Here is a 20,996-nt window from a genome sequence, read left to right as displayed (position 1 = left end):
GTGGTCGGTTCAACAATAATCCGTACGACTTAGTCATCAAAATCCAAATTAACTTTCGTGCTGATAATTTACAAGGATTCGCGACTTCACAACGCGAAAAGTGGTAGGAGCGCGTCAGAATTCCCCTTCTCCAATTTCGCGTATCAAGCATCCACTCTACGGTTCCAAAATATTGTACCAAGATACATACACACATACCTACCTACATGTATGAGGAGGTTCCAATCCAATTTTATAACTTTCTTCCAGAACATATTTGTACATTTCTCTTCTTTTAGCTTTTTAAACAGTCAAAATTATACCTCGCAACGTCTATTCAAATCACCCCTCTAATTCATAATGTCGAAAGCCGCTTCTGCGCGAGCAAAGTTCGCAGAACTCCGTGCTCTTCGAGAGTCTGGAAAGAAACGTCTCGATACTTACGAAGTACATCAGGGAGAGGATTTGTATGAAGAGGTTGACGAAGAAGGGTACAAGAAGGTCGTGAGAAATCGTTTAGATCAAGATGATTTCGTCATCGACGACAACGGCGAAGGTTACGCAGATGATGGCCGTGAGGATTGGGACCGAGATAATAGACGAGGTTACGGAACCGAAAGTGAAGAGGAGCTTCCTACGAGGAGCAAAAATGGAAAAGCTGGTAGGTTTTGGACGCCCTTAGAATGATTGCACTTTTGACAGTCTCATAGCAAAGAGGAAAAGAGAGGAAGAAAAGGCTAAGAAGGAAAATATGGACAAAGGCATTAGCAATTATTTCACAAAAGGACCGGCAGCTGCCCAACAAAAGCCAAAGGTAGTTGCGACTAGTCTGATCCGTTTACACATTGCTAATTGTGGCAGCCTGTCAAAACGAAAGAAGATGATGATTTCTTAGAGGGACTTTTAGGGCAGGTAGATACCAATGTTCCTCGACCAAAAGCCCAGCCTTCGAGAGCTAGTAGGACACAGGAAAAGAGGAGGACGAGAGCTCTATCCCCATCGCTAAACGAATCTCGACATACGTCAAAAAGAACTAAGGTAGCGGATAGTCGATCCGCCAATACTACGGCTGCGCCATCTAGCCCTCCTGTGTATATGGGCGACGACGATGATTTTATGGCAGGAATTGACGACGACGATATGCCTATAGATGAACCGCAGCCTTCATCTCCCGTGGCGAAAGCTGTTGAGAGAAGACTTCATATCAGTGTTAAGGAAGAGGAAGAGGATGAAGACATGATGGAGGTCGCTCAAGCAGATGGTATCACAGCTAGCAGCGTCAATATTTCCGGAACCAGGCCTCCGCCCAAGCTTAAGAAGGAGCTATATCCAACACCTACAACTTCATCTCCACCTCGCGGCCCAATTGACGAAGTGGATGCATCGTCTTGGAACGATGTTACGCAACGATTGAATGTTATGAACAGTAGCCTACCTACGGAAACAACGTCATTTGGGAAACTCGACTATAATGACGCAATTGAAGAAGATGGAAGCCTTCACATGTTTTGGACTGATTATACTGAGATGCATGGCAATCTGTGTCTTTTCGGAAAGGTCAAGAACAAGAAGACGGGCACCTTTGTTAGTTGTTTTGTAAAAGTCGACAATATTTTGAGGAAGCTCTTCTTCCTTCCACGACAATACCTTCAGCGTGATGGCCGGGACACAACTGACGAGGTGGAGATGAAGGATGTCTACGAAGAGGTTGACAGCATGATGACCAAAATGAAAGTTGGAATGCACAAAATCAAACCTTGCACTAGGAAATACGCCTTCGAACTGCCCGAAATACCGAAAGAAGGCGAATATTTGAAGCTACTCTATCCCTACTCAAGTAAGTGTAAAATCTATTATCTAGCTACTCGACTGACCACTATAGATCATGCATTAAATGCAGACCAGCTAACCGGCTCGACTTTCTCTCATGTTTTTGGAGCAAATACTCCACTCTTTGAACAATTCGTTCTCTGGAAGAACATTATGGGTCCATGTTGGTTGAAAATTGAAGATGCAGACTTTGGGGCTCTTAAAAACGCTTCTCACTGCAAATTAGAAGTCCAGGTTACAAAGCCGAATCTAATTACTCCCATTAGCGAGTCTGATAATCTCGAAGCGCCACCATTGACTCTGATGAGCATTGCTATGCGCACTGTTTTCAATGTCAAAGAAAACAAACAAGAAGTTCTCGCAATCAGTGCACGCATTTATCAAAATATCTCGCTAAGCGATACCACTCCACCTGAAAAATTGCCTTGCCAAACTTTTACTGTCATGCGGCCAAATCGATCGCATTTCCCCATCGGATTCGAGGGCGTGGTTAAACAGCGCTCGATGGGGCTTGTTAAGCTAGTTAAGCAGGAGAATGAAATTCTGAGCTACTTCCTCGCTCGTTTGGATTCAGTCGATCCAGATGTTCTCGTTGGCCATCAATTAGAAGGCGTTGATTTTAGCATTCTGCTAAGCCGATTTCAAGCTAGAAAGACTCCACAATGGTCACGAATCGGTCGAATGAGACGTACCCAATGGCCAAGCTCTATGGGGAAGATGGGTGGAAACTTCTTTGCAGAGCGTACGCTAATGTCAGGTCGTCTAATGTGTGACTTGGCCAATGACATGGGAAAATCGACTATGACGAAATGTACATCTTGGACCCTTACAGAGATGTGTAGCCTTTACTTGTCAGGTACAAATCGTCGAGAAATCGACAACGAGGCTGCATTGAAGACATGGGCTACCAATAAGGATGGCCTCATGGACTATATCAGTCATTGCGAAGCGGATACGTACTTCATCGCAGCTCTTGCCTTGAAGGTTCAGATGCTTCCTTTAACCAAAGTTCTCACTAACTTGGCTGGAAATTCTTGGGCAAGAACGCTTACCGGTACTCGAGCTGAACGCAACGAATATATTTTGTTACACGAATTTCATCGCAATAAGTATATTTGTCCCGACAAAGCTGTTTTCAAGGGTAAACAGCAAGTCGAGGAAGAGAATGCCGACGAAGAAAGTGGGGATGTGAAGAAGAAGGACAAGTACAAGGGAGGTCTAGTCTTTGAGCCTGAGAAAGGTCTGTACGACAAATTCGTGCTTGTCATGGATTTCAATTCGCTATATCCGAGTATTATCCAGGAATATAACATTTGCTTTACTACTGTTGATAGGTTAAATCTGGTACGTTCATACTCTCGCCATAAAAAGTCATATTTTACTAATACGTATAGTCCAATGACGAGGATCGGGTTCCAGAGGTGCCAAAAGATCAGGATCAAGGTATCTTGCCTAAACTTATTGCCACACTTGTCAGTCGACGTCGTCAAGTCAAGAGTCTTATGAAAGACAAACATGCAACCTCAGAGCAATTGGCGACTTGGGATATTAAACAGTTGGCACTGAAGCTTACTGCTAACTCTATGTACGGTTGTTTGGGTTACACCAAATCTAGATTTTATGCTCGACCACTTGCAGTGCTCACGACATATAAGGGTCGTGAGATTCTTCGAAGTACCAAGGATCTGGCTGAGAGCAAATCTTTACAAGTTATTTATGGTGACACAGATTCCGTCATGATCAATGCCAATGTGGATAATATCCAAGATGCTCTTGCAGTTGGAAACGACTTCAAAAAGTCTGTCAACGATTTGTACAGGCTACTAGAAATCGATATCGATAATGTGTTTAGACGTATTTTACTTCAAGCAAAGAAGAAATACGCTGCCATTAACCTTGTACAGGTCGATGGAAAGTTCATTGACAAGATGGAAGTCAAGGGTTTGGATATGAAGCGTCGTGAGTACTGCAACTTGTCGAAGGAAGTTTCATCTCAACTTTTGAATGAAATTCTGTCTGGTGACGATTCTGAGGCTGTTATTACCCGAATCCACGATTACTTGCGAGAAATTGCAACAAAAATGAGGGAAGGAAATGTTCCTGTTCAAAAGTATACAATCTACACGAAACTTGGAAAAGCGCCAAAAGATTATCCTAATGCCGATAATATGCCTCAAGTCCAAGTTGCTTTACGGGAATTGGCCAAGGGAAAACAGGTCCGAAAAGATGATGTTATCGCCTACATCGTGACAGGAGAAGGGAAAACATCTGAGAATGCCGCTAAACGTTCATTTACCCCTCAAGATGTATTGAAGCGTGATTCAGGTCTCAAGCCAGACGTTGAATGGTATCTTTACAAACAAATTTTCCCACCCGTCGAGAGATTGTGCGCGAACATCTCAGGTACTGATACAGTACGCCTGGCTGATTGTCTCGGACTTGATGCACGTAAATATAGCATCAATAACAACAACTCGGCTGGCAGCAATGAAGCAGAAATCCATCCCCTCGAGAGTCAAATTGATGATTCTGTGCGCTTCAAGGATTCAACTCGCCTCACTCTCCGCTGTCGATCATGCAAAGCTATGTTCGGATTCGAAGGTATACTCAATAGTACGGAGAATTGCTCTCCGTCCGGTATTATCTGTCGCTGTGGCACCACTCTCTCAACCCTTTCCATCATGACACAACTCGAACATCAAATTCGTCAAGAAACATGTAAATATTATGAAGGCTGGCTCGTGTGCGATGATCAAGCGTGTGGTAATCGTACCAGACAAATGAGTGTTTATGGTCATAGATGCTTGGGACCAAAGGGATTGGCTCGTGGATGTTTGGGCAAAATGCGATATGAATACACCGAGAAAATGATGTATAATCAATTGCTTTACTTTTCCAGTTTATTTGATGTGGATAAGGCAAAGAGTAATGCTAGGGGTACGGAGAAAGGTAAGGCTTCTTTTACTTTCCTATCTTGAAAGGAATTAGTGAGACAGAAACTAATATGAAAATAGAACTCGTTTCAGCATTAGCAGAGCATAACCGTGTCAGATTCGGTACGCTAAAAAGTGTAGTGGAGAAATATCTAGATAAATGTGGTAGGCAGTGGGTTGCAATGGATAGTCTATTTGGAAAATTAGGTTTCTCGGCCATGTGAGTTGGATAGATGGATGGAGGGTTCAGGACTAGGTTTGTTGGTATATGTAATGAATTGATGGGTGCATGAATGCATGGGAGTTGGGTATAATCATGTGTTTTGACACTCGAGGGGGCGTTTGTAGTGTAGGGATTTCATGATTGAATATCAGCATCTTTTTGACTTCTGAAGCGAGTCTTCCCCAAGGACGTCTCTAGCAATCTGCGAATTGTATGATTTATGGATAGACAAGTACCATCAAAAATGACCCTTACAACCCGAGTCTAATTTCAAGAATCTAGCAAATGAAAGTAGAAGAAATGAAGATGATATATAACAAGCGTCTAACTCCTTCTCACTCTAGACAGTGGTGATGTAATAATTCGAATCACCTTTCTTGCCCAAAATATATTCACTCCTAACGTTAGAGGGGCAGGGAGCATTGCGTGAAATCGAGGTAAGTTTTCACAACATAAAGATCTCAAAGCTAGCCTTCGGAAATGTAGGAGTAGATTACAGTCAATGGAATGGGCAAAGTTGGCATCCGATTGGTCATTAATATTGAGAAATGCATTAAGATGGGAGGACTTGGGAAGCAAGAGATGAGTTGCTCGAATAGTCACTGGTGCACTACTATACTAATGCTCATGCTAGATAGATCATCCGTGATAAAGATGTCAAATATGTAAAAAAGCAGGTTTAAATCCATCTTCAATTTACAACTTTGCAAGTATAATATTGAAATACGAATCCATGATATCGGCAGGATGATATAAAGCCCATATCATCAACATAAGATCTAGATCCTGATCACACGCAGGAAGGAAAGATATTTCTCCGACCCACTGTCCAGAAAATCTCATAGATGTGTACCTAGTATGTAGGGCAGATCCCGTAAGCAACTACATGGTCAAAAAGAGAATATAGTCTATAAGTACGATGACAAGAAACGACTGACGGCGAAGACCTGAAAACAACTCCAATAGGAACAGTAATTCATACAACAATAGCAATTCCGCATCAACCTCCACAAATCAAACAAAAAATTCGAACTTGAGAGATGTCGGCTATGCTAACAACCGCAAGAACAATCTTATTTTACACATAGGTAGAAGCATCAACACACTTCTCATCCCCCATAATTTTCCGTTTCCGCCAGGGACGTGTGGTATTTGAGAGGAAATGTATGGTCGGGTGAAGTTGTTATATACCTGGTACTTACATTGAAGTTTTTCCGGTTGTATTTTCGAGTCTTGGGGGGAGGGAAAGGTTAGGAAGGGAGGGTATTCACTTCTGTGCTCTTTTTATGGGTATGTGTTTATTGTCTTGCAGAGGTTGGACACTTGCGCGTGGGTATATAAAGCGTGGTGCTGATTGTTAGGTTTGAGAATATGAAACGACAAGCCTTTAGAATCGGGAGTGGTTAGGGATGGAGAACAAGAGTGTGCTATGACGTACCTTTTTGAGCTCCGCTCTCGAATGGCTGTTGGAGTTGGAGCAAGAATAGATAGACCATGCGAGTTGGAGTGATGGTTCTAATATATATCTCGTCGTTTTACGCCTCTCACTGTGAATCATGGATGTGTATGTGGGATGTTCGATTGAATAGAAATGGCAGTGATGAGAATTGAGTAATGATAGTAGATTGACAACGATGGTATGTTTGTTAAATATTCCAGAAACTTGAGAGATCAGGTGCACAGAGTGAGCACTTGCAGCGCTTTCCAAGTTTTGGAATAGGGTCACTCCTTAGTTCACTGGGGGACTACCTATGCTTAGAGATTTGAAGAGAAAAGGATCGATGAGTGGTTCATGGGTACTTGCAGTGAAGCCATCTGAGGCGGAAGGGTAGACAATGGAGGTGTAAGAACAGGTGCATGATATGAACATGTAGGATCAGAGGTACTATTTTATGATTTCAAAATACCATTGCTCCACTGCTCCAACCCCCTATCATGCTATATTAAAGTACTAACTCCATACACCACCACTCGATAAAATATGACCAATCCTTAACACCATACCATCTAAGACTCCACGCCATGCATCAAAATGCCACGATCACGACCAGCGTCAGATATTCACAGTCAGCCTTCAAAATACATATCTCCCCCTTCCCCTTTCCCTTCCAATCATCGCCCCGACCTAGGTCCACTAGGTAAACCCGGTCTCCTTCCCGCCCCAGGTCCTCCACTGGGTAATCCCATCCCCCTCCTCGGCGCCGGTGGTTCATAACCCCCGCCCCCAAACTCCGCCTCATTCGAAGCCCACGGGCTCGTCGCCGCCATAAACGGTTTGTCTCCTCCCGAATCATAGCTCGCATCACCACCCGACGCACCCGCATTAGTATTCATCGCGCTACCCTTCGATCTCCCCATCTTCAACCTATCTCGCGCAGATAAACTACCCGTTGCTCCTGCACCCTGTTGACTCGCGAACGGACTCTGAGTGCGAGCCGGACCCGCTGTTCCTCTTGCGGCGCGCAAACTTCCTGGTGGTGGCGAAGGCGCATTTGTTCTTCCTGTCGCGCCACCGAAGAGACTGTTTAATCCTTGCGAGCCGCCTGGTATAGAAGGCGCTTGACCGTATGTCGAACCGACGGGTTGGGTATACATTGGTTGGACGACAGGAGCAGGTGCTGGACCGCGTGGATCGGGGGGGAGCCACGCTGGCAGATTTTGTTTCTTCTCTTGGAGATAATAGGTGCGCATCACGCGGCAGAGATAGGTGTCATCTTCTGTATCACCGTCGGCTTCGCCTTGGAATATGTTTTGTCGGATCGAGCTTACTTTGGAGGTAAGAGAGTTAAGATAGGAGGAGTACATTGTGTTGATTTAAGGACCGTTGTTGGACCTGTGATGGCTAAGGTTGTGTGTCGCAATTGAAGTTGGTTGGTATGCGGTGATTCACCGACAATAAATTCAAAGAATTTGTTGTTCTTGTTTCGAAAGTATGGCTGGTCTTAAATTTATCGTGTTTCGTGGAAAGGCGTCGCAAATTAGTTATGAAGTTATGAATTTATGGAGAGTAAGTATTAAGTTGAAACTTTCAAGGTTTCGCTGCAAGATAGGATCTGACCCCACCACGCCAAAGGATGAGACTAAAAGGAGGCCGATGAAAGAGCCACTGATGGTACCGGTATTAAAATTGATATGGAATTAATCACAATAAATTAGTCAGGCAATAATTCATTTGGTTCTTTCTTCCAGAGATTGTTCTTGAATTTCGCTTGCTTTGATATACATAGCCAAGTAAGAAAGCTGTCTACAGTACTATAAATTAACAGCTATTTTTGAGGGACCAAGAGCACCAACACCTATAAAGAACGCCCAACCCCAGGTATAATGAAAGTCCATGCATTCCCAGACTAGAAAGCCAATTCTCGTTGTGGTCCTTCGAGCTCCTGTTCGTATTCGACTTCCATCTTCGAGATTCTCTTCTTTGGCTTGGTTTTGGAAACTGGTGCTCTCTTTCTCTTTGCGCCGGTAGCATTCTTCTTGGCCTTATCATCCTCGCTGCTGTCACTCTCACTATCTTCGCTATCTTCTTCACCAGTAGCTTCCTCCTCGTCACTTCCAAGCCAATCCTCGATATCTTCCAAATCCTCTTCATCCTCTCCCAAGTCACTAACGTACTCAACGTCGCCGACGCCCTCTTCATCTTCATATTCTCCTTCTTCCTCAAACTCATCCTCTTCGATCCCTTCATCCATATCCTCATCTCTAGTTCCTTCTCCTTGTCTCTCCAAACCTTTCAAAACCTTCTTCCAGATAGATTCGCTGACGTTCAATGGTTGATCGCCATAAGCACCACTCCTCAATCTTTCGATCAATTCTCTTTCAATCGCCCTCTCGACCTTAGCAGCTGCCATTGCCTTTCTCTCTCTGGTTTCTTCTCTTCTTCTAACCTTAGGCGCCATTTTTGGAACAAGTTTTTCGCCCAATCTATCTTCCTCTTTGGCCAATCTTCTCATGCGAACACCAACTTGCGTCAATCTTGTGAGTCTCTGCTTGCACTTATGAATGAGGAAGTTCGGCCAGTACTTCAATTTATCGTCGATTTGTACCAATGCGTTGGCATAGTTGGAAGAGAGCTTTACACGCTCCCATAATTTCGATGGCATGTGTGCTCTTTCAATTGTTTTCATGTAAAGGTAAAGTGTACCGGTTTGAGGATTTGCGCGAATAGTGGCATACCGGGAGTTTGCGAGAGGACATGATTGTCGATTACAGAGACCAGTAACATTGTATTCGTTGCGACAAAAAGTTTGATCCTTCGTAGTCCTGATATGATTAGTTGATGAAAAGAGTTATGTATATGATCAATCAACTTACTTGAGCTTGAAAGAGCAAAATTGTTGGTTAATAACCTGCCAAACGATTTCGTCTGACGACATGGTGATTGAGGATTTTAAGAAGTTGAAGTTATTTTGTGTTCTTGAAGAATAAAGTCTCTTTTTCTTTTCCTCACAGCACGAATATTTTCCATCAACTTTTTTTCGGGGCAAGACGAATTCTGCCGGAAAGGGCGGTGAGATAATCACGTGCAGCTGGAATTAGATTCATCATAGCTTTTGACCCTGCTCTGATTGGTTGGTCTATGCATCGGCATCAGATACTTCGTACTTCGTAGATCGATTGACATTAACTACATGAACTACATGGATGGGACTTTACCAAAGATTATCATTAAACTTACAAAGCTCACCGGGAGCGTCTCTATGATGTGTTTTGAATGTATGCTTTTATATGGAATAATGTCTAAACTTCGATTCGTTTTCATGATTATTCCTTTGTCCTATCAAAGTGTTGATCATGGAAACATTTGATACAGAGCAAGACTTGAAAGGATCTTCTATTATACCGAAGTTTTCCCTGCTCGTTTACTTCTTCCAGGTACTCATCACATCACTTCCACTCACTCTCGCATCACACAACACAGGGTCATCTGTCTCTTCTACCGAACAGCAAGAGACTCTCATAAGCATCGCTATATATCTATATTTTCACATAGAGGTCCATCTCGATAGGAATCAATAATCCATCACGTGCAACAAACGTAGAAATGGCTTCAACATATCCAACTTATATTTACAAAATCATTCCTGCTGATGCAAAACCTTCTTCGCCACTTCCAGAAGTCCTTCCAGTCTCTGATCTAGATAAGAGAGATGGATTTGTTCACTGCTCTACCTCGAAGCAATTACTGAGAACTTTGAATGCATTTTTCTCGTATGTTCTTGCACCGTCTTCCTTCGATCTCTACATTCTTTCCAGCATTTCTTGGCATCCCCTCCGTGTCATTGCTTATAATTAACGCTCAATTAGAAACGAGTCCCACGTCTACATTCTCCGCATCAAGTATGAGCAAGTAGCTCCATACATCAAATGGGAGGATGCAGTGGGAAAGCATCCCGAAGAAATAGGCGGATGTTGGGATACAGAGGGAAAAGCGGGATTCTTTCCTCACATCTATAATGGGTTGAAGGTTGGAAAAGAGGAAGTCGATGATGTAGGAGAGTGGAGAAAAGGAAACGAAGGTTGGTCCGGTGAGGACTGGTGTTGGGGAGAGGTGGATCGTCCCATCTAATTATGAGATTAAAGACTACGCGGCTGCAAGATAAGCTTGGAGATAAACAATTTCTTACAAAAGGTGACTTTCCCGACTTAAATTGCGTTTGTGATAGTGTGCTTTGGGTAAGAAGCGTCGCGGGTTTCGTGGTTCAGACAGATCCAATAATTTAAGTATTGGTACATCTAATGTCTTGGGGAACAGTGGAATGAAAAGTAGGTTAGATCTCGCACTCTGACGATATCACCGTATGCTTTGATGCTCGGATTCAATCACAGATCTACTTCAAAACATGATTCGTTATCTACTTTCACTTATTTTCTTCAAAAAGTGGTCCGTCGCGACCAAATACAATTTCTTTTTCAAAACGGTCAAACTAGAGAAAACACAATTGTCAATTCGAGACAAGCAATACCCAGGTGGGTTTCTTAATGTTTGAATCTCTCATTCTGGCAAATGCTAGATGAATCTCGTCGTTTCCTATTTCAATTCTGTAAGGAAAACGCGGCAGGCGCAATGGTTACGAAGCCATATTCATCCAGAAACTTTCAGCTAAGTCATCCTGCAACAAAACATCAAGCATCTCAAGTTATTTCAGTTGAACTTGACTGCGTCTGTTTCTTGGAAAGACTAATAGCATATTGTATTGGCTCACTAATCATTCCTAATCCGAAATATAACGTTCATTAGAGAGCGAATGATCGTAACTGTTTGTTGCAAGTCAATAGCTCATCGGAGGGCATCAATATTTGCACTATCACCGAAAAGGATCTCATCATGGCTGATGGAACTGCAGATGAGCAAGCAGCGCTTGAAGAACTACACAATGATGTTTTCTCGGAAGTACCTCCGTCGAATGATGACGAGATGCCGGATACCCCAAATTCGCCTTCCACACAAAATCCGCCAAATAAAGATTATAACTATGTCGATACCGAGCAAGTGAAACGTTATACTTGTCCGTATTGCACAAAGTCTTATATAAACACTCGCGAATCGATGTCACATATTGCCCCTATTGATATGGAACAAGCGGAGGTTCTTAAATGCCCTCATTGTGAAGTCCCTTCCATCAGAGAGAAACTAGAATTCACGGAGGAAATAATAGAAGCAAGACTCAAAAAGAGCTACATACCAATTTCTACGGGAGCGAAACGTTATTTATGTCCGTATTGCAAGAGGGATTTCAATACTACTTTCGAAACGATGTGGACCATCGTCCCTGAGTTGACCGAGCAAGGAGAACTTCTTACATGTTTGTATTGTCAAAAGTCTTCGCTGAGAACTACTTTGGAATCTCATTCCGATACGATGTATGTTTTCCATATTCATTCCTCGCTTCAGCAACTTCCGAAATTCTTGACCCATGAGCCTAGCCTGATACTCATCATGATTAGCTAATTATCATTATTTCTATAGGTTCCGCGAATTTCCTCACATTGCCATCCCAGCCGATGAAACTAGTTCTTCGAATAGTAACATTCATATTTCGCACCAAACATCCTCCCCAGATCAGGATTTAACTGGCACACCATCATCACAATTCTTGGAAGGGATCGTTCACATGCCAGCTTCTCAAAATTCGCCTAAACAAGAACCAGCTTTCCAAACTATTCTCGACCGACAACTAGCTATCCAAAATACCACTAATCAATACCCAGCATTGGAATTACCCCCTAATCAACAATTAGCTTTCCAACCTGACTCAAATGAACAACTACTTTCTAACTCGAACTCCTATCAACAACCAACTTATCAATCCGAGCTCTATCAACAACCAGCTTTCCAAATTACTCTCGATCAACGATCAGGTATCCAAGATATCACTAATCAATACCCGGCTTTTCAAACTGCCTTTGATCAACAGCCAACTTCTCAACCCAGTCTGAACCGACAATCAATTTCTCAATTGAGTTTCAATCAACAATCAACTTTCTTACCCACCCATCGTCAAAAACCAGTTTTCCAATTTAATCCCTCTCAGCAACCTATGGCATGCCCTACTCTCGATCAACAACCACTAGCTGTTCGCCCTAATTTCAATCAACAGTCAACTTCTGACCCTAACACAGATCAGCAACTGGCTTCCAACCCTTCTTCCCAAACCGATCCACTTGAGTCACTTAAATGCCAAATTTGTGGCATGGGATTCTTTAACTCTCACAGGAGTCTGCAATCACATAAAGGCCAAGGCTGCAAATTTCATGTGCGCTATTTCTGTCCGGAACGAAATTGCGATTTTAACCGAGAAAAACGTCTTGACTGGTTTACGGAGAAATCAAAATGGCGTAGACATCTGATAAACCAACATAATTTTTCATTTATTGCTGGTGTTTTTTATACTTATAATGGTGAAGTAAGAGATTTGCGTGAACCTACTGGATGGCGTGCGTGTTGATTGGTAGACTTCTTGAGGATGTGAATTCATGGATTTGGTGTGGAGGCAGATCTGCTATCGTCCATTCGGCGGGAAAATCACTCTTGGATTGTCCGGGGAGTATAGCTTCGCTTTCTTCCTAAAATATATGGGAATGGGAGCTTGAGTATCCTTCTGTATTCTTTGTAGAACATCCAAATCTAAACATTCTTTCAATGTGCTTGTTTGGTAAAGTGCCTCGCGGTTGAATGACTGATTGAATATGTATGCCAATGTACGGATTATATCCGAGATGTTCAAGTTCAAGATGAAAACGTTTGATAAACTGCGTGATACTAATAACCCTTGAAAATCTGGCTGTTCAATTCCTCACTCTGTTCCCTCTTTCCTCTTCCTTCTCCCCTCCACTCTTCCCTCCTCTCTTGAAAAAATCCTCTACATCAAAATTCATTATACAAATAGATCTCTAGATTTCATAAATAATTTATTTTCTAGATTACTTATTTAGTTTTAGTAAAATATAATAAAATAAAATAAAATAAAATAAAATAAAATAAAATAAAATAAAATAAAATAAAATAAAATAAAATAAAATAAAATAAAATAAAATAAAATAAAATAACTAAATAATATTTATATCTATTTATTATATAAAGAAAGTTTATATATTTAATATTAAAATATTAAAATAAATATTTCTTTTTTTCTTTTTTTTTCTTTTCTCCTTTTTTCTTATTCATATTGATATCTACAACCTCTACTTCAATCTCTATTTCAATCTCATCCATCCCCTTATATATTCAAAATAAATCCACACTTACTTCACCTCTGAAATCCCTTTCTTTTTCTTCTTCTTTTTCTTCTTTCCTTTTCATATCACATTGCATATACATATACATTTAATTTCCAACTCCGCTTTTACACTTATTTCTCATTTCCTTTTTCTCTCCCCTCCCCTCCTCTCCTCTCCTATATCAAAATCAAGATCAAGTAAAATCAAGATCAATCAAACCTATATACAAGATACCAACATCAAATATAGAAATGAATATGAAAATGAATATGAAAATGAATATGAAAATGAATATGGAAATGGATATGGAAATGAATATAAAAACCGATACTCCAGAGTTCTGTTGCTGTGGGAACTTGGAGTTGGGAATTTGGAATTTGGAATCTGGAAGGGAGAGGGAAAATATTTTGTTTTTATTGTGTTATGTTGTGGATTGATGTGTATATGTACCTATATCTAAATGAGTACCTGCTTACCTACCTACGTCGAGTATACATGATTACTTTATCAACATCCATCTCCTATTCTCTCCACATCCACATCAAACAACAATGAAGTCCTACCTACTTACCTACCTTCCTACTCACACATCACATCAATTACATCATCACATCATCACATCATCACAAAAGAAAAATTATAAAATGTAAATTGAATATTCTTTTTCATTTTCTCATTTCCATTTCCCATTCCTCACCCACACACTACCCTCTCACTACACCATCTCTTGCAACCCTCCTATCAAGCTCATGAAACTTCTCTTTCCCTCACTTCATACGTATACGTGTATTTCATCTCCTCATCACATCCATCACGAATCATTACTGAAATCGAATCCACCTTCTTGTCACCAAGATCCACTGACAATCTTCCTTCTCTCACACTATCTCATCTGATCTCCTCCCCACGCGTGTTCACCCCCCCCCCCCCCTCTCAAATCCATTCTCCTCCACAATCCCCTTAAACCCCCATTCCAATCCAATTCCCAAAGAAAGGAAACCCAAACTAGAAACCAACCAGTCAAAAGAAAACGTAAAAAACGGTAGAAAAACAAAGATAACCTAACCCTTGAAATAAAACAATAAGTTTGTTGCCTTCGCATGCCAAAAGAAAAAAACTAGCTAAGACTACTCAAACCAGAAATCTTACAAACGCAGTTGTGAAAACGCAAATGAGACAAAAAAGTCAAGAATTATGCTCCCACTTCCCCCACCCCAGCCATGAACCCGCTCGCTTCCATATCAAGAGATGACGTATAAAACAAAAATGGTGCACGTGTCTGTCAATAAAATTGACGAAACTTTTATCTACTTCTAGCCGATTTTGCACGAGAAGAAACAATATTTTGCCGAAATAGAATGAAGGCCGCCCGGGCAGAAAGTAATACAAGAAAAGGAAAATCCCTTTCAGTTGTTGTAAAGGCGACGTAAACCGATGTTGTAAGCGCTAAGAGAGATCAAAAGATGGTACTCTTAACTCTCGAATGTGATCGGCCCTTGCCCGAAGCTCCGGAAGCTTTCCTCATTATATGTTCTTCCCGTTTGAGAACCATCTCACACCAACCACCTTTACCGCCTGCACGTTCTTTTCCTACACAAGGGTCGAGAACAGACATCCATGCTTCTTTGTCGGCTGGCGAGTCTGCATAGAAATCAATGACTTCACCATTGTTGAATCGAATACGGAAACCTTCTTCAACAAACATGTAACCTTCCTCGTCTTCAGCAAAACCAGACTTGCGACGTTTACCAGATTTGGCAGTGGTTTCCTTTTGTGTTAGTGCTCTTCGATCATCAATCAGTCTATTGGCGTTTGCAAGATTGATAGTGACACGAGGCTGCCTAGTTGACTCGTGGTAAGCTGTGAGTTTGCTGCCTGATAATCTGAAGAAGCGACGACGCCAGAACTTGAAGTGTGTTAGTAATGATCAGATGATGGGGGCATGTGAAAACTTACAGGACAGTCACCACCTTGTTGACTCAGGTGACCCTCAAATTGCCTAGCAACCTCGAGTTCGGCTTCTTTCATCTCACGAATGCAAGCATTCATACTCTTGGGCATGTCATCATCGCCTGCACCCTTTGGTTTTGGCACGAAAAGGAGCTGCAATTGTAACTTTCCAATGGTATAAGGAGCGCGCTTTCGAACTGGAGGAGGAACGCTACGTTTGCTCATGACACTCGACGATTGACTGACTTCTTCGGTAGCCCATTCATTGAAAGCAGCAACGTCGACATTGTAAGGTCTTCCGAAGCAGCGAGTCTCATGATCCTTTAGACAAACGTAAGATCTACCAAAGCTACCATCTGCGGCAGCAAGCGGTGAGAGAAGATCCCACGCAGTTGGCTGCGATGATTTCTTCAATGCTTGAGCGTCTTGTTGTTTTTGTTGTGCAATGCGTTGTTCTTCTTCCTTTTGCCTCATCTCAAGTTCCTTTCTCTTCTTGGGTGAAGCAAATACTCGGCTGAAAGTCGAAGGCTTTGAAGGTTTTGATGCTTTGATTGGAGAAGTTTGGGCGCGCTTTGGTGGTGGTGGCTTCTCAAGTTTTGCATTCAATGTTAATTGAAACTCAAGCTCATTTGGCACAACAAGTTCGAATTCTTGTCCAATAGGAGCATTTCGTCCCAACTCTAACCATGCTGTAGTAACACAGTGCACACCATTATCTAGAGTCAGGCTGAACCATGATCGTTCATCTATCCTCATGTTAGTGTAGCCAAAGGTAATGATTGAGTGAAGACCTACTTTTGGGTAAGGGGAGGTCCAAGTCCTTCACTCCAATGACTTTCACGAACAACCTCCCTCGCTCAGTAGCTTCATCAGATGCAGGCTCTGCGACTTGACCTTCTGTTACAATACCTAAGCCAGTGGCATTACTTTCATGACCCGGCATCGGTGGGACTGGACCAGTTGGAGGCTTCTTGCGTGGACTGGAAGGTCGAGCGCTGCTTCTACGAGAACCGTTCCATGGTTCAACGACCCAAGACTGTGGTCGATTATCTGGTTTAGTAGGTGAGTTTTCGACTGATTTGGTATTCCGTGGTTCTCTTTCATCGCTGCTAGCAACAACGACTTTGGTGTTTTGTCGCATCAAGTATCCTCGCTGTCGTGGACTCCTGTTAGCATGGTCATTCTTTTCGGTTAGGTTATACAATTCGGACGCTTGTCCAGGTCCACCAGTAAGGAAATTCGGGTGAGTAGAAGTTAAATTATATGCTACCTTTGAAGATTCAATGACCCGGTCGAAATCTGACTCCAAGTTAAGTCCAAGATCACCACCGATGTCTAGTGTGAGACTTCGCTTTTTGAAGCTGGGAGCTCGCTGTATGGTACCCCTCTCCGCATCATTCTCATCATCGTTATCATTATCCTCATCCTCGGGGTCTTGCTCCCCATTTAATGAAGGGCGATTGCGGTGTCGCTGCGGGATTGGGGGAACGACAGGACCAGCGCCACTGACTTGACGTCGAGCTTCACGCATGGCTGCCAGGTCAGAAGGTGTTACGGATGGCCGTGTCTTGAGTTTGGATCCGCTTCGGGCTTTGATAGTAGCTACTGTTTCGGGAATACCAGGAGAGTCTGAGGGCGGTGGTGGTGTAGGAGAAATCTTAGGAGGGTTAATGAATGGGTGTTGGAATGGCTGATCAATCGATGATCTAAATGGTTGATCCAAAGATGCTCTGAATGGATGATCAATTGGCTCATCAACTGGATGATGAATCACGGAATCAGACTCTGACATTTCCTCCTCCTCCTCATCATCTTCTTGTGGTCCCCATTCAGATCCATCATATTCTGGACGTGAAACCATTTTCTTGAGTGGCGACATGGGAGCAGGTTCCTCTTGAGGCTCGGGAACAATCTGCTGTGGCTCTGGAGTATCATCCTCGGTCTCTGCCTCGGTCTCTCCCTCGGTCTCTGTTTCCGTCTCTGGTTCAGTTTCCGTCACACTTTGTTTACGCTCATTGATTGGTGCCTGGTGCACAACTTCATCGTCCGCCTCTGGTGTTTTGGATCCTTGCAAGTGTTCATGTGCCTCTGACATTTGAGAGACCTTTCTCTCCTGTTCGTTTTGAGGTTCAGGGGATGGCGTCATGTAAGATCTCAGACTCAGACTCAAGTCTGTATTATCGGCGAGAAGTCCTGAAAACTCTGGCAGGGAAATTCTTCTGTTTTCCTTTGCCGGATCCGATGAGATACTAGAGGGACTGATGTTTCTTGGAGTTGGTGGACCGTCCTCCTCTGGAACGCTATTCGATTGGAATTGTGGGCTTTCATGAAGTGGCATTTCGGATGATGTTCCATCGGAATAATGGCTCTCCAATTCAGAATCATCCACCGTCCCAGCTTCACTCTCAGTCTGATGACTCTCCATTCCAGATTCGGTACGCTGATACATGTCAGGAAGATTGTACATGTCAACTCCTTCCTCGTCTCCAGCCTCAGATTTGATTAAGATGCTATTTTCGTCATCCTCATCTTCCTCATCATCCTCGTCTGCCGATTCGACCAAAGAATCCTCGGTAGATGGAATAGGAGTGTCGGGGTCAATATGTGCCATATCAGCGGTGCTTGGACGTTCGGGACTTGAGCTAGGTAGAGGCGAATCCAGATTGTAATCTGATTCCCTGGTAAATGGTTCCTGGCCATTGACCTTTCTTAAAATCGATTCTCGTGAGATGCGAGGTGGTAATTGATACGAACCCAATCCTGGAAGATCATCCAATGCATCTTCATCCTCACGATCTTCTCGGTCTTCTTTGTCTTCATGAATTTTGATGGGCTGGGCCTCTCGTTCAGGTGTTTGACTCTTACGTGCTCCTGCACGACGCATTCGACGTTCTCGTTGCTCATCTCTCTCGGCAGATTTTGGTCTACCTTCAGAAGACTTTGGCCTATCATCGTCCTGAATCATCATCAAATGCAATCTTTCCTCCAAAGTCAGCTTGTTTCCATTCATTCCTTGAAGATCTGCTTTGCTGATAGAGGTTGGAGGAGGTGGCGTCGGCAAATTTCTCGGTGAACTTGTTGCTCCACGTTCAATACCCGAGGACGCTGAACCTCTTCGGTCATTGGCAGCCATACCGGGAAGAGGTGGCAGTGGTCGATGTTCGCCATTTGAGTTTAACGAATCATTGCGTGTTCCACTAGGTCGCCCAGCCGAGGATGAAGGACGAGCATCAGGCCTTGGACTACCATCTGGACCGTCAAATGGATCATCGAAGTAACCAGAACCTTGACCATAGCTGTTTCTCGGGCTGGGATGTCTCCAGTCATCCGGTCCAACAACCGGTGTCTTTTCGATATCCTCAAGAGAAGCATCGAAGCTATCATCTTGTTCAAGCCCGTTGTCATGGTAGTAAAGATCCTCTTCGTCATCCTCCTCGGAATCATAACTGTTCTCTCGAGAACCTGTTCCAATGGATGATATATCAGGTGTAGCTAATTCGTACTCGTTGATCTGTGGAGGAGCTACATCAAAAGTAACACTCTTCGCATGTCTGTGTAAACTTCGTCCAGGTGGAAGCTCTCGTTCTCTCTCATCACCCGAATCTTCATCGCCAAAAGTATTGTGCTCTGGATCGTAAAGTGCTTTGCCAGTAAATCGACTAGTTGCCATGGAGGATTTCGTGGGAGAAATTTGATCTCTGCTGGGTGATCGTAGACCGTTTGTTGCTGCTGCTGCTACCTTCAAGGGCTCTCTGTTTGGGCTCAGAGGGGGCGGACTGGCCAGTGAAATACTGCTTTTACTATCTGTCTTCATGTGGTTATATGGTCGATTTTGCTCCGATCTAAACCCTTCCAGACCTTTTCCTCCATAAGCATTGCCTTGTATGTTCTTCGCCAGTGGTCTCTCAACCACCGGTATTGACATTGGGTCGTATTCGAGTTTCTGCTCCCTGGCGTACATGGTGCTGTTCTTCACACGCGACGCGCGCTGTAAACGTTCGATGGATGATTTTCTTGTTGGTGATATCGAAGAATCTTTGAACGCATTTTCCGTGCCGACTCGATTTGGTGTGCCTGGATCACGGTTTTGCCAGAAGAGATGTGGAGAGGAGCCTTCGGCGGAAGTGAACGGGGAGGACTGGAATGGAGACGAATCTCCATTGAGATTGAGACTCATCTTCTACGTCAGAATTAGCTTTTAAATCTCCGAGAGACGGAGAGAGAGAGAGAGAGAGAGAGAGAGAGAAATGCTGAAAATAGACACATTGAATTCTTACCTTTGTGGCTTGCTTATAACTTGGAGAATTCCGCCTCTGAGCAGTTGGGGCTAGCTCTGAAAGTGGTCGCGGTGTAGAAGTTTTGACTGGTGATCCAGATGAGATGGAACCTTTTTGAATCCTCAGTGGAGGAACCTGCATTGTAAATATTAGATTTCATGTTTATCTTGCAATAACAACCACCACGGCATGGCTCTCCACGCGCTCTATCATCTAAATTTATCTATCGATGTGTGCGCTTACCGGTTGCGAAGACGAAGAAGACATCTCATCAAGTTACCAACTGCCAGCCCAAAAACCCCGAATTTGTCGTTGTGGAGAAGGATAATCACCTTGCAGTAGCCAGATGTATATTTGTGGAATGTGGGATTTTGGACAAATGACAATGTTGATAAAAAAGCAAGCAAGCAGGCCTTTTTCGTTATCAGACGCGAGGAATGCGCGTAGCTGGTAGATGATGGATTTATAGTGGTTAAGAACGAATGAATGTATGGGTGAGTTGATTTGTTGAATGGGGTTACGAAGGAGAGATTCACTCCCGCTTTGAATACTGTACTGTACTGTACTGTACTGTACTGTACTGCACTGCTATTTGATTTAATGGGAGATTAAAAAAAGGAGCTTCAATATTAAAAGGGAGAAAAGCGGTGGTCGTTATTGGCTCGAAAAAAGAATTATCGTGAGGAAGATAGTTTGCAGGTACAGGTACAGCAAAGAAGAATAAATTAGATGGTTAGAAGAAAGAGAGTAAAGTAATTGGGTGTTGTTGTTTGGGGCGAGCGAGGGAGTTGAAGGGGGTGTATCAACAAAAGATTGTCGTACCGGGACCGATTATGTTATCACCGACTGAACGGGTTGACTGGTAGGGGAGAGAGAGAGAGAGAGAGAGAGAGAGAGAGAGAGAGAGAGAATGAGAGAGGAGAGGAGAGGAGAGGAGAAGAGAAGAGAAGAGAGGAGAGAAGAGAGATGAGCGTATAAAATTGTATGGGGCTGACTTTTTGTGGTTTTAATGGGATGGATGAATTGAGATGAGATGGGATAGGAAATGGATGATGGATGATGTACTCTATTACCCGTAATAGA

General features: G+C 43.1%; 6 protein-coding genes across 6 annotated transcripts; 3 read left to right on the top strand and 3 right to left on the bottom strand.

Moving 5' to 3' along the window:
- Nucleotides 1-339: 339 nt before the first annotated feature.
- Nucleotides 340-4,966, top strand: EAE97_011320 (uncharacterized protein; the record flags this gene model as incomplete). Its single annotated transcript, XM_038881835.1, has 6 exons — nt 340-640; nt 690-793; nt 841-1,816; nt 1,862-3,153; nt 3,204-4,758; nt 4,824-4,966. 6 exons carry the CDS (start codon nt 340-342, stop codon nt 4,964-4,966), a joined length of 4,371 nt encoding a protein of 1,456 aa, XP_038727244.1.
- Nucleotides 4,967-7,077: 2,111 nt separating this feature from the next.
- Nucleotides 7,078-7,770, bottom strand: EAE97_011319 (uncharacterized protein; the record flags this gene model as incomplete). Its single annotated transcript, XM_038881834.1, has 1 exon — nt 7,078-7,770. The coding sequence occupies one exon, from the start codon at nt 7,768-7,770 to the stop codon at nt 7,078-7,080; it is 693 nt and encodes a 230-aa protein (XP_038727243.1).
- Nucleotides 7,771-8,312: 542 nt separating this feature from the next.
- Nucleotides 8,313-9,341, bottom strand: EAE97_011318 (uncharacterized protein; the record flags this gene model as incomplete). Its single annotated transcript, XM_038881833.1, has 2 exons — nt 8,313-9,228; nt 9,280-9,341. 2 exons carry the CDS (start codon nt 9,339-9,341, stop codon nt 8,313-8,315), a joined length of 978 nt encoding a protein of 325 aa, XP_038727242.1.
- Nucleotides 9,342-9,804: 463 nt separating this feature from the next.
- On the top strand, nt 9,805-10,820 carry EAE97_011317 (uncharacterized protein). Its single transcript, XM_038881832.1, has 2 exons — nt 9,805-10,176; nt 10,273-10,820. The coding sequence occupies exons 1-2, from the start codon at nt 10,010-10,012 to the stop codon at nt 10,532-10,534; spliced, it is 429 nt and encodes a 142-aa protein (XP_038727241.1). The 5' UTR covers nt 9,805-10,009; the 3' UTR covers nt 10,535-10,820.
- A 473-nt stretch (nt 10,821-11,293) lies between these two features.
- EAE97_011316 (uncharacterized protein) lies at nt 11,294-12,914 on the top strand (the record flags this gene model as incomplete). Its single annotated transcript, XM_038881831.1, has 2 exons — nt 11,294-11,829; nt 11,936-12,914. The coding sequence occupies 2 exons, from the start codon at nt 11,294-11,296 to the stop codon at nt 12,912-12,914; spliced, it is 1,515 nt and encodes a 504-aa protein (XP_038727240.1).
- A 1,731-nt stretch (nt 12,915-14,645) lies between these two features.
- EAE97_011315 (uncharacterized protein) lies at nt 14,646-20,499 on the bottom strand. Its single transcript, XM_038881830.1, has 5 exons — nt 20,157-20,499; nt 19,914-20,048; nt 16,432-19,816; nt 15,643-16,382; nt 14,646-15,592 (listed from the first exon to the last, which is right to left on the bottom strand). Exons 1-5 carry the CDS (start codon nt 20,178-20,180, stop codon nt 15,143-15,145), a joined length of 4,734 nt encoding a protein of 1,577 aa, XP_038727239.1. The 5' UTR covers nt 20,181-20,499; the 3' UTR covers nt 14,646-15,142.
- Nucleotides 20,500-20,996: the final 497 nt, after the last annotated feature.

Source organism: Botrytis byssoidea, assembly GCF_014898295.1.
Source record: "Botrytis byssoidea strain MUCL 94 chromosome Unknown BBYS_036, whole genome shotgun sequence".
Classification (NCBI taxonomy): domain Eukaryota; kingdom Fungi; phylum Ascomycota; class Leotiomycetes; order Helotiales; family Sclerotiniaceae; genus Botrytis; species Botrytis byssoidea.
This window is presented reverse-complemented; position numbering and strand designations above follow the sequence as displayed.

What these genes read in the sequence shown, in the direction of transcription:
- EAE97_011317 (XM_038881832.1), top strand. Translation starts at nt 10,010, where the DNA reads ATGGCTTCAACATATCCAACTTATATTTACAAAATCATTCCTGCTGAT. An exon ending in ACTTTGAATGCATTTTTCTC is followed by an intron (nt 10,177 to 10,272) that starts GTATGTTCTTGC and finishes ACGCTCAATTAG; the next exon opens with AAACGAGTCCCACGTCTACA.
- EAE97_011315 (XM_038881830.1), bottom strand. Translation starts at nt 20,180, where the DNA reads ATGTCTTCTTCGTCTTCGCAACCG. An exon ending in CTTCTTCGTCTTCGCAACCG is followed by an intron (nt 20,049 to 20,156) that starts GTAAGCGCACAC and finishes TTTACAATGCAG; the next exon opens with GTTCCTCCACTGAGGATTCA. An exon ending in AACAAGGTGGTGACTGTCCT is followed by an intron (nt 15,593 to 15,642) that starts GTAAGTTTTCAC and finishes ACACACTTCAAG; the next exon opens with TTCTGGCGTCGTCGCTTCTT.